Below are 13,556 nucleotides of genomic sequence, written 5' to 3' on the forward strand. Positions count from 1 at the left end.
AACTTGGCCATGGTCAAAATTAGCACATGCCCGCAAGCCCTGCACTGGTAAAGTGCTTTCCGGGCTTGCTCAAATTCAGGGTTTGATTCGGCAGGGCTTGTACAAAATGTAATGCCAAGCAGTAGTATATGAATTCCAGCTTGCTCATCCAAAAAACTAATTTCAATGACTGCATAATATAGAAAACTTAAAGATATTCATGTGAAATCGAATACATGCCAGAGGCAATACACATGTGTACAGTGAGGCCAATAACTCTTGCTTTAACAATTATTTAGTTATGCCCCTTTTTTTAACTGTCTTTTAACAGACTAACGTTATTGTTCACTCTACTGCACTCTTGTATGAATTTATGCAGCCTTGGTGCAAAATGGTTGTCTGAAAAAAGGGTGAAAGAGCTGAAGTTTAAACATACAGCATTAGTTTTCATTTATAAGATATAAAAAGTTCCTATCGTTATTTTGAAAAGAGCAAAAACATAGGAGAATGTATCTAGCCTAAAAATGTTGATTGAATATCAATACATTGCAAGTGTATTCTATGTTTACAGTTTGGCTCTTTATAGTCAGAACTATCAATAAATTATAAAGAGTGTCGATCATTCAATTGCCGTTGAACCAGAGTGTAACCCTGATATTAATATTCATAACTGTTAAACAAATAGAGATAATTACTATTAGTCTGCTATTAGTCATTATGAGTTGGTTGGAAAACAACCAACAAAACTATTTCACTAGCGGATCCAGGGAGGAGGGGGGATATATAGCAGGAAATAAAATGAATTACACCCAAAATGCACAATTTTATTGAGCGTGCCCCCAAACCCCTTGGCCAACATTTTAGACTAAATGAATTTTGGTTCTGAGGCAGGGGCAAAAGTAACGCCCCTTAGTTATGCCCCCTCGAACATCAAATTCTTGAACCGCACCTGCTTTAAAGGTCACCCGAGAAATATTAAATCCAAGCAAACATTAAATCACTAGCAATTGTATAAAACTCCACATACCATCAGGAAGGCCTATCTTTATGCTTGAATACAGAGAAGATTGTTATGATGCATACCTATAATTTAAAGATATGTTTTTCACCTATCATTCTCTGTCCGCATGGTTGAACTTATACTGGGATGTGAATTGTCCACATCCATTCCAAATTACTTTGGATCCAATTACTCTAGAACCTCCTGCCTTGTTAGATATTAATTTAGAGATGTTTACAAGTTACTATATAATGGCAACAGGCCGGAGTTATATTATTTTTTGTGCAAAATTGGCATGATTTTATAATTTATTCTGAATAGGTGTTTTTTTACCACATTTATTTCTAATCATTTTCATTTAGTTATATGAAATTTCAACCTAAATAGCAAAACACCTGGAAAAAAATATACTGTCTTAAATATCAATTGCATAGCTGAAATATAATCTTAATATCAAGTGATGATTTTTTTTCTTTCAATATATTTCAGATACAGAAGGGGAAGTACCATGGCGTTATCGATACTGGTTTATCAGTGCTGGCATTCAAGAGGAATAGGCACAGAATAGACTTTGATGCTGAAGAGATGGTCTACCATATCAAGGTAAAGTTTAGATAGTTGAGAGAGGTCTAGTGGTGTAGGTGTCTGACTTCCACAAAAGAGGTGTTTAGGTTTGAGCCCCTACCAGGGTATGTTTTCTTAGTCCATCAAGAATGCTCACTAGTTTTTTAGCCTGGAAATTGACTTTTTACAGCTGTCTTCATGATCGAGCTGAAATAATAAGTATAAGAAATAATTACGTTACCCACAACCAGAGTTATTTAAATTATACATGGCCAAGTCTGTTTAAAAGCTGCACTCTCAAGATTGACAGTTTTGACCGTTCTTTTAATATTTATCTCAGAATTAGCTCATTTTGGCATCAATGCCTTCATTTCAGTCATATAAGATAACTCACAATAAAACAGACAGATCTCATTTGTTTGTAAATCTGCCCAAAAAACTATTTTTATGCCCCCCTTCGAAGAAGAGGGGTATATTGCTTTGCACAGGCATGTCGGTCGGTCGGTCCGTCCGTCAGTCCGTCGGTAGACCAAAGCTTGTCCGAGTGATAACTGAACAATTCCTGGACGTATGGTCATCAAACTTCACATGAAGGTTGGGCCTGACCAGTAGATGACCCCTATTGATTTTGGGGGTCATCGGGTCAAAGGTCAAGGTCACAGTGACCTTTAATGGTAAAATAAAATAAAGCTTGTCCGAGTGATAACTCAACAATGCCTGCACCCATGGCCCTCAAACTTGACATGGAGGTTGGGCCTGACCAGTAGATGACCCCTATTGTTTTTGGGGGTCATCAGACCAAAGTTCAAGGTCACAGTGAACTTGAATGGTAAAAGGTTGTCCAAGTGATAACGTGACAATGCCTGCACCCATGGCCCTCAAACTTGACTTGGAGGTTGGGCCTGACCAGTAGCTGACCCCTATTGTTTTTTGGGCTCAATGGGTCAAAGGTCAAGGTCACAGTGACCTTGAATGGTAAAAGGTTGTCCGATTGATAACTCAACAATGCCTGCACCCATGGCCCTCAAACTTGACTTGGAGGTTGGGCCTGACCAGTAGATGACCCCTATTGTTTTTCGGGGTCATTGGGCCAAAGGTCAAGGTCACAGTGACCTTGAATGGTAAAAGGTTGTCCGATTGATAACTCAACAATGCCTGCACCCATGGCCCTCAAACTTGACTTGGAGAATTGGCCTGACCAGGAGATGACCCCTATGGTTTTGGGGGGTCATCTGGCCAAAGGTCAAGGTCACAGTGACCAGGAATGATAAAAGGTTGTCCGAGTGATAACTTGACAATGCCTGCACTCATGGCCCTCAAACTTGACTTGGAGGTTGGGCCTGGCCAGAAGATGGTCCCTATTGATTTAAGGGGTCATTGGGCCAAAGGTCAAGGTCACAGTGACCTGGAATGGTAAAAGGTTATCCGAGTGATAACTTGACAATGGCTGCACCCATGGCCCTCAAACTTGATATGGAGGTTGAGCCTGGCCAGGAGATTGTCCCTATTAATTTTAGGGGTCATTGGGCCAAAGGTCAAGGTCACAGTGACCTTGAATGATTAAAGGTTGTCCAAGTGATAACTTAACAATGCCTGCACCCATGGCCCTCAAACTTGACATGGAGGTTGGGCCTAACCAGTAGATGACCCCTATTGATTTTAGGGGTCAAAGGTCAAGGTCACGGTGACCTTGAAAGCAAACTCGACAATTCTTGGACCTATGGTCATCAAACTTGACATGGAGGTTGGGCCTGACCAGTAGATGACCCCTATTGATTTTAGGGGTCAAAGGTCGAGGTCACAGTGACCTTGAAAGCAAACTCGACAATTCTTGGACCTATGGTCATCAAACTTGACATGAAGGTTGGGCCTGCCCAGTAGATGACCCTTATCGACTTTGGGGGTCATCAGGCCAAGGTCAATGTCACAGTAACCTTTAACGCAAAAAAGTTAACAAATCTTCCCCCACTGATATCTCAACAATGCCTGAACCTATGATCATTAAACTTGACATGGATGTTAAGCCTGACCAGTAGATCACCCTTATTGATTTTAGGATTCATAGAGCCAAAGGTCAAGGTCACAGTGATCTTGAATGGTAAAAGGTTGTCCGAGTGATAACTCAACAATGCCTGAACCCATGGCCTTGACTTGGAGTTGCATCTGACTTGTAGATGACCCCTTATGATTTAAGGGGTCATCGGGTCAAAGGTCAAGGTCACAGTGACCTTGAACGAAAAAAACTTGTCTTGTGATAACTTGACAATGCCTGCACCCATGGCACTCAAACTTGACATTTAGGTTTCTGGTGACCAGCTGATGACTCTGGATTTTGAGTTCATAGAGTCAAAGGTCATGACGGTCATAACACACTTTATCCTCACACTTTAATGGTCATAATCTTAAAACAGCAACAAATCAGCTGTCATTTCGGTCCATGCATATTTCATTCAATTGTCCATATAATCCTGACAACATGGCGCTCAGGGGGTGCATAATGTTTGACAAACATCTCTTGTTTCTTTAGGCTTTAGTAAACCTTATAACCATAAAATATCAATTTCAAATGTCAATATGCAAAACTTTGATCTGATATTTTGTCAACAATCTTATATCACTGGTTTCCCGAATGTGATTGTAAAAATTGGCTCATTCCAAGACAAAAAATGAAAAAAAGTTGTCAAATAGTTAGTCTGTGGGAGTTCAGCAGTAACATGCCTTTGAAGTGAAATGTGTTTGATGGTTGGGTACAAAACTCAGGAGACCATCTACTATTTTTATGGTCAGTTGTTAAAAATCTTTTTTTAATGTGTGTTTCAATATGTAGTTTTAAACCTTTAAAACTTCATACTGAAAATTACTTTAACACCATTCTCCAATGATGACAATAATATTCTTATATAAAGCCTAATAAAAAATAAATATAAAGCCTACCTTCCCTACCTGTTATCGAAAAGGTTGTAACCCTAACCAAACCATTTTTTTTAATTTTTGGCCTTATCACCATACTGCATATGAAAACTTTTTAACCTATGTCCGCAACTTAACCTTTAAACCTATAAATTTTACAGTTAAAGCGCCAGGTGTTTGATGATTGGCTAAACAAGCTTCGAGAACATCGACTTTATCGTCAGCACGAGATCGCATATGGAACAAAGGAATCACCAAGGCTGACAGAACTTAACGCTACCTCCCCGGTTGAAGATTTGAACAACATGAATGCCAGTAAGTGTTGACAGAGGATAACATAATGTTTTGAAAGGATATTAAGAAGTAGTTGAAAAAAGAACTATGATCGAATATAATAAAATAATCATTGATGTGCGCCTAACATTGGCAATGGTTGATAATGATCATCTGTAATTAATTTTCAACTTTATTTTACAAGAACATATACTGTGAAATCATTAATGTTCGTGGGCATGAAATTTCGTGGTTTGCCGAAAAAAAACAATTTTGTGGGTACTTGAATTCGTGGATTTTCATTTTTGAAAAAAAAAATCCAAGATGCGATTGTCCTAGATTGTCTGCATAGTATCCACGCGCTGGCCCGTGATTTCCGTCTTCTACGTCACTCGGTTTATGACACTCGCTAATGTGGTATGACATGCTAATTTGTGCATATACCCATGTCACTTATCGATTTAATTGGAAATAAAGGTAATAAAAGAAGATGTACCCTGATCATAAATACAGATAGGGGAAGCCATTGGATGCCAATTAAGAATTTTGCAAACTGTGAAAACACCGAAAAGGTGCGTATATTGTCTCGTTCGGTACTTAGTAACCTTCTTATGTACTAGTAATCGATTAATTATTTCATTAAATAAAAAAATCGAGTACAGACACTCATCACGTTGTAAACTTGGAGATTTTCATTAACAGCACACGTTTAATCACGTGCTTATAACTGTCATTTGCTGCATAAAACACATTTAATTGATTTGGTTCATTATTTGTTAAAGGCAGTTATAATATATTAACAGAATAATGATCGTAAGTTATACAGTGAGACAGGTTTTAACACTGTATACTGCGACCTCTGTAAATAATATACTAGAGTATGTACGTAACAAGGCAATTGAAAAGTGAATAAAGGGTTTATATTTCGTGGGATCTTGAATTCGTGGATCACCCAACCCACGAAAACCACGAACATTAATGCCCCACGAACATGAATGATTTCACAGTATGTGTTTAATATCATACAGTTGAACCTTGTTGGCTCAAACTCATTTGGCTCGAAATGCTTGTTTGCTCGAACTAGTTTGGCTCGAAATGCTTGTTGGCTCGAACTAGTTTGGCTCGAAATGCTTGTTGGCTCAAACTAGTTTGGCTCGAAATGCTTGTTGGCTCGAACTAGTTTGGCTCGAAATGCTTGTTGGCTCGAACTAGTTTGGCTCGAAATGCTTGTTGGCTCGAACTAGTTTGGCTCGAAATGCTTGTTGGCTCGAACTAGTTTGGCTCGAAATGCTTGTTGGCTCGAACTCGTTTGGCTCGAAATGCTTGTTGGCTTGAACAAGTTTGGCTCGAAATGCTTGTTGGCTCGAACTAGTTTGGCTCGAAATGCTTGTTGGCTCAAACTCGTTTGGCTCGAAATGCTTGTTGGCTCGAACTCATTTGGCTCGAAATGCTTGTTGGCTCGAACTAGTTTGGCTCGAAATGCTTGTTGGCTCGAACTAGTTTGGCTCGAAATGCTTGTTGGCTTGAACTCATTTGGCTCGAAATGCTTGTTGGCTCATACTAGTTTGGCTCGAAATGCTTGTTGGCTCGAACTAGTTTGGCTCGAAATCCTTGTTGGCTCGAACTAGTTTGGCTCGAAATGCTTGTTGGCTCGAACTCATTTGGCTCGAAATGCTTGTTGGCTTGAACTAGTTTGGCTCGAAATGCTTGTTGGCTTGAACTAGTTTGGCTCGAAATGCTTGTTGGCTCGAACTCGTTTGGCTCGAAATGCTTGTTGGCTCGAACTAGTTTGGCTCGAAATGCTTGTTGGCTCGAACTAGTTTGGCTCGAAATGCTTGTTGGCTCGAACTAGTTTGGCTCGAAATGCTTGTTGGCTCAAACTAGTTTGGCTCGAAATGCTTGTTGGCTCAAACTAGTTTGGCTCGAAATGCTTGTTGGCTCAAACTAGTTTGGCTCGAAATGCTTGTTGGCTTGAACTAGTTTGGCTCGAAATGCTTGTTGGCTAGAACTAGTTTGGCTCGAAATGCTTGTTGGCTCAAACTAGTTTGGCTCGAAATGCTTGTTGGCTAGAACTAGTTTGGCTCGAAATGCTTGTTGGCTCGAACTAGTTTGGCTCGAAATGCTTGTTGGCTCGAACTAGTTTGGCTCGAAATGCTTGTTGGCTCGAACTCATTTGGCTCGAAATGCTTGTTGGCTTGAACTAGTTTGGCTCAAAATGCTTGTTGGCTCGAACTAGTTTGGCTCGAAATGCTTGTTGGCTCGAACTAGTTTGGCTCGAAATGCTTGTTGGCTCGAACTAGTTTGGCTCAAAATGCTTGTTGGCTCGAACTAGTTTGGCTCGAAATGCTTGTTGGCTCGAACTCATTTGGCTCGAAATGCTTGTTGGCTTGAACTAGTTTGGCTCAAAATGCTTGTTGGCTCGAACTAGTTTGGCTCGAAATGCTTGTTGGCTCGAACTAGTTTGGCTCGAAATGCTTGTTGGCTCGAACTAATGGTTAAGGACCCATTTCTTTATACTGATGGTAAAAATTCGCACGGAGTTTGTCTGTATATTGAAGCATAACATGATAAATTTGTATTTAGGTTTGTACAATGATTGTACAAATACATTATTCATTTCATTCTTTTGTCATTTAACATGTTTAATATAATGAAATATTTAAGGCATGAATTTTCTATGATGGGTTATGGTTGTTCATTTCACCTTGATAATCAGTTATAAAATTTTTCAACCGATCCACCACTATCAAGAAGTCACTGAGGCTGAATCTTAATTTCTTGGTTAAAGATCTAAACAACCATAATGACAGCAAAAATGTTGTTGTAATTTCTTATCATGTGTACGGTACTGCCATTAGTTCAAGTTTCCAATCTTGAATATTCAGGTTTAGGCGAATCCTCTTGTAGGTGTAAGTCAGGCAGAAGAAGTAGATCACTATGCATCAATGTTTTTGCAGCATCTGTACTAAATTTAACCATGTTCATATCATATGAACCATATTAAGATATTCTTTTTCTCATTTTTTTTTTACATAGAATCTGTTTCAGCACACAGTTCTAAATTCTCAACCTATACAATAATTCTATACATTTTGTTAGGATGAACATGTATGTTATGGTCAGACAGACAACCCCTATTGTCCTGACCAACACCTTTTTCCTGGTAGTGCACATTAGTAGAAGTGACTTCCTGACACTGTTTGTGCTAATGAGTGATGTAATAATCAGAAAAAAACAACAACTGTATAGTAAGTTAACTAAAACAGAATTACACAGATTTACTGAAATCAGCCAGTAAGATAGTGTAAAATCCCTGCCCATATTTCAGGGATTTCATGAAATAACTGGAATTTTCAGGGATTTCATGAAATCCCTGAGTGAAACAGTAATTTCGTAAAATTACTGAAATTTACAGGGATTTCATGAAATCCCTGGTTTCACAATCTTACTGTAACATATACAAAAAGCAATAACGCTCAGGCACACACACACACACTCATACATTTGCACACCCAAGGGCACGCATAAAAAGCATGCAAAAAAACGAACATAAGCATGTATATTAAGATTATATGATATTATTTTTGAAGCCATTTATCTAAAGGTAACCTCATTTGGATCCAAAATCTCATGCAACATCAATTTTCTGCGTTGTTTCAGATCTAAACTTGGCGGAAAAGGCTCGTGACTCGTCGTTACATCGTGAGCTGTCTCGTCATCCGAGTCTTAAAGGCCAAGATAGGGTTGCAACCTGGTTGCTTGACACTCAAGGATTTGAACAGTGCAATAAGGGTGAGTACATGTAGAAATGACAATGAAGAAGGTCCATGACATGGTCCTATGTTATCTCATCCATTTTCCCCCTCTCATAAGTTTTACGCATAAAATCAGTTGGGGTATTGTGATAGCTTTTTATGTCTTTGGCTTTTGCAAAAGCTTGGTCCTAACTGACTAAGCATTCAAGAAGTAAAAATGAAATTTGGTATACTTGTTGCCAGAGACAAAACGCACATGTACATCAAAACTAAAAAATCTAGCTTGAACACTTTCGGCACTGTTGTAGCCATAGTTTGACTTAAGTCAGTCTGCAAATGTCGCCTAAGGATGACTTAAGTAGGTCTGCCAATTGTCACCATAGTGTGACTTAAATCTGTCTGCCGATGTGACCGTAGGATGAATTACTGATAACAACATTGTAACCATGATTTAAATAGCAGGAAATGTGTCTTAAATGATTAACAGTGATCAGCTATCATCTCATAAGGTGGAATTACTGTGTTTTCTGCACCTTTCTTTTAAATTAAACACTGTATCCTTCATAAGAACCATTGTTTTTCGATATTTATTCATCCTTTTTGATAATTTAAACAATTGTATTAATTGTGGTAAATCTTATTAGAGAGTAAGGCTGCATCTTTTAATGAAAAAGATTGTATACATCCTCAAAGTTCGATACATTTGTCATCCTACTCTGATGAAACATATTACAAAAATTTCTGTATGTCATCCTTTTCAGCTTTAGCGCAGGCTCAGAATCTCCTTTACCAGTTGAACAAAGATTTGGAATCCATACGGGAACTGCCTCTTAATACTGAAAACGATGTAAGTATTACATGACAACTATTGACACTGAAAATTTGGTGCAGTTTGAACTTGTTGGCTCAAGATCTTTGAAATTCTGGCTAGTTTAATTGCGGTGCAGATAATAGTAATTAACAGAGTTATGGCACTTGTTCAGGGAAAATTAAGGCTTGCAAGGTTTTTATGTCTTGCTGAAGCACATTTTGATATTTCTTAAACTATTCTTAATTATAAATAGACTAATCAGTGAATGAGCCAGCAGATTGTTTTCTATGCAAGTGTGATTTCGGCTGACAAAAAAGCTTTTAGAGTGTGCATTTTCAATTTCATGTTTTTAGTACCGGTAGTTGATTTATATAAAAAGTCATGTCCATCAGTAATAATATCTGTCATGTGTTCCCGTTCCGGATAGAAAAATCCGACCCGAGGGCACCTGCATTGCCAGGTAACGAGGCTTGCCGAGTTACCGGCTACCCAGCGTGCCCGAGGGTCGGATTTTTCCATCCGGAACGGACACACATGATAGATATTTTTTCTAGCATACTTTAAATAACATTTTTTGTGAAGAAAATACATAAGAAAGCGTGTTTTTGTACATTTCACCAAAAAGCGCGTGCGTGATGTTTACTGACGTCATGACGCGCAGTAATTTGTATTCACTGCACAAGGAATATTTTTGTAAAGTTAATGTTAATGGGACTCATCTATTGAAATCGCATAACTATGGTTACATTTAGTGTTTAATAATAGAAATTGAAAGTATTACGTCACAGCGCGTACGTGACTCATCTGGCATGGGGGGATGCCAGATGGAGTTTTCCAGCACGGCTAAAATCACCGGAAATGCCTATCCGGTGTGCTAGAAATGGTTATCATAATTTCTACATTGAGATGTATAGGCCAATGTTGTATTTGTTTGTATAATGTCACTGTGTGTCAATCTGTATTTAAGATATTAAATATTCATTATGATACATACTACACATAGTCTGTATGTAATCATGGCTAGTATATATCGCTGGCTTTCTGTGTACACAATACGACCAGCTTATAAATGAGCGTATGCCAAAATATCGAAAATTAAACTGAACAATTTTTTAATTGCAAAATCAAATAAACTTGGGATTGCAAATTTTGTTTGAAAATAGATTTAACTATTACCTGTGACTCAATCGGACCTCCTCGGCCATTTTTATCGAAAAACAACCTTGGATGTATGCTGGTACATTCAGTTGGAGTAGTTCGTAAAGTTTTGAATTATATCATTAATTAAATTAATAATAAAATTACTATGCGATCTACTTGCAGCGGACTTAAACGTACTGCATAGATATATTAATCAGAAAAAAACGATTCTTCCATACATTCTTTGATCAGATTGGGCCTATATACATAGAAATGGCCATAGAATTATATCTTGTAGCAGCTAGTTACTGAAATATTTTATACTCATGTACATCAATTGCACTATATATATTATTTAAAAAATTATTAGTAGAAAAACATATTTTACAATGGTAGTGGCATTCTAACAAACCTTAGATATCAGAAATAATATGAAATCAGCTTTGAAGAAATTTTGAACATTTTTATTTTACCAAATATATAAAAGAAAATTATATCATATTTTGAAACTACTTTCAAATTGAACATTGTATAATTGTACCGTGTACTGTATGTTTGCAAGTGGGTTGGATAATCATAATTTTAGGTATGAGTATTAATCATTGGGATTTCTGATTTTGACAGAAGGTTTGCCAGGTTATAATTTAAAGAAAATCTAAATCTAAATAATGGGTTTGAAGCATTTTATTTTCACAACAATAAGTATGATTTTAAATAACAATATGTATGATTTTAAATTCATATTAGAGAAAATTAAACAATATAATTATTAAGATTTTCAAGCCATAGCCCAAATTTGTATTGTCTTTTTTTCTTCTGTAAATTGAAAAAAATACCTGCAAGCCCATTTTCTGTTAGCCCGAAAAACAGTTTTTGAGCTTATGCGAAATTCAATCCCGATTCTTTTTACTTCTGTGTAAATTTTATTGGCAGTGTCAAATCTCCCTTGCATGTGTGTGACCATACAGTGTTGCTTTATTAACATACAACTTTTAGCTCTTTGATTGCGAAAACAACGATAAGAAGAAAAATCGGAGTTTTGCGGGCCGGATTACGGGGAAGAAGAAGGATCATAAACGTAACGCTAGTCTACAGGAAACAGAATCTATACCACGTGTACACACGCAGGTTTGTTATAAGGAATCGTTTCGTAGTTCAGGATTATTTTTTTTTACAATTAAAGCCTTCGGAAGTTGTAATGTAATAAAATGTTTATCTATTTTCTTCTATTTATAATTGCTTCTTATGGGTATTTCAATTTTTTTTAATTGAAATTATTTCAAATTTATTTCATTTATCATTGAAAGAATGATAACATACTGCCATTGTCTTTGAAATGGGGGCATCATATCGGCTGTTTGGCGTCAAGCAAAATCTTAATCTTTGGCAATAAAAAAATTCCGTCAAAAATACTGATATAAAACACTATACATGTTATAAGCAGAGTTCTCATGCTTCCTCAAAAATGGGAAAGGTCCTTGAAAATGGGAAAGGACTGTGGTTTATCCATTTTTATTTTCCAGGCCTGGAAAAGTCCTTGAATTTAAAAAAAGAGCAAAAAAATCAGGAAAAAGCAGGGAATTTCTAATTTTCTGGTAACTCATCTTTGTTCAAATATTCCCCTGGGGACAAAACTGGTGTGCCCTGGGGTTAACAAGTTTCCTATAAAAACTCATAAAGAGAAATCTTTGAAAATATTTTTTTTCAAACCACCAATTGACCCAAACTTTTGTTATTCTGTTATGTAGCATCATATGATGGCCCTCGACCAAGTTTGTTCAAATTATGCCTCTAGGGTCAAAGCTAGCCCCACCCCTTTTTGACCTACTTCTTTTTTTAAGCTACAGCAATAAAATTTGGATCATGTGAACAGTTTTGAAAACAAATATCAATGTTGTCCTTGGATGACCTTGACTGTGACCTTTTGACTGTATTGGAAAAACACCAGTGCTCCAGCTAAGCATGATTAGCGTGGCGGGGCGCCCCGCTGCCCTTTTATGGCGCCCTGCTGCCTGTTCAAACGCCCCGCTGTGCCCTTTTCATTGGCAGCGCCGTCTTTGATGATTAAATAAAACAAACAAATCGCCCATTTGAGTCATCAAAGCGACATTGACCTCGCCGAAATTTTAACACATTGTAAATCTGTCAATCAGCGAGGATTTGGCCACTGTCCAATAAGTCAAAACATCGCAATTTGCCATTCATAAAATTTGGTAATCCCCTAATCCGATAATTGGGCCGTGTCATCCAATTACCAAAACATCGTCGGTAGACGGAGCTATTGAAAGTTAACCAATCAGAATGTACACTGAGGAGACCCTGATAATATGATATACGTTCATTAAAATGAGATAGAAAAGGCGATATAATTATGAAAAATCGTATCAAGCATTGATGAAGTTAAAAAGTAATTGATATGTATTGAACAAACAATGCAAGACATTTTAAACATTGTTGCTTTTAAAGCAGACAGTCATAGCCATCTCGGGCCATCGGCAAGGCGGCGCTAAGAAAATCAATAACATGACGTATCACCAAATATTTAATTGGTTTAAGTGAAATGTTCATGATAAAAAATTGGTTTGTAAACACAAAAAAACAATATATTTTTTGCTTAATGTAGAGTTTTAATACTTGCAAGTACTTTTCTCCTGTTTACGATGTCAAAAAAATTGGCGAGATCGCCATTTTGTCAGAACAATTTTCCGAGTTAATTTCTCAACCTCCCATTATGTATTGGTAAAGTTTTCATCAAGGACAGTGATTTAATTCATCAAGGACAGTGATTTAAATGTCATTTGGTTCTTAAATGTCAGCATATTTAAAATTATTTAGTCAGAGACAAGTAAATAACAGCATAGCTGAATGTGACATTCGTACCCTATCCCGAACGTACCAAAATAAGATTCGTCCCCCTACTATATTGACAGTTCATTTATTAGTCATTTTGATTGTTTCAAATCCTTAGCTGTCTTGGTTTTTGTTTCATTTTAGATGCTATTTGGAGATAAACTATGTGACATTGATAAATACAATTTTGCTGAGCCAAAAATGATCCATTATTTTATGAACATTTTATATAGTTATAGCAATCAATTTGAATGTGAATATAAACTGAGGTGTG

The 13,556-nt window shown here is 37.2% G+C and overlaps 1 protein-coding gene across 3 annotated transcripts in view; it reads left to right on the forward strand.

The window, feature by feature from the left end:
- The window catches only part of LOC128240688 (oxysterol-binding protein-related protein 6-like), an 81,512-nt gene that overhangs the window by 43,134 nt on the left and 24,822 nt on the right, over positions 1–13,556 (forward strand). For 2 of the 3 annotated variants that reach the window (XM_052957409.1, XM_052957410.1), the window contains exons 6-10: positions 1,469–1,582; positions 4,615–4,768; positions 8,387–8,518; positions 9,243–9,328; positions 11,429–11,560. In XM_052957409.1, coding sequence (XP_052813369.1) covers positions 1,469–1,582; positions 4,615–4,768; positions 8,387–8,518; positions 9,243–9,328; positions 11,429–11,560 — 618 coding nt within the window. The remainder of the gene's footprint in view (positions 1–1,468; positions 1,583–4,614; positions 4,769–8,386; positions 8,519–9,242; positions 9,329–11,428; positions 11,561–13,556) is intronic. The other variant, XM_052957411.1, reaches the window with a different exon arrangement.

The sequence above is a fragment of the Mya arenaria genome, chromosome 7 (assembly GCF_026914265.1).
Source record: "Mya arenaria isolate MELC-2E11 chromosome 7, ASM2691426v1".
Taxonomy (NCBI): domain Eukaryota; kingdom Metazoa; phylum Mollusca; class Bivalvia; order Myida; family Myidae; genus Mya; species Mya arenaria.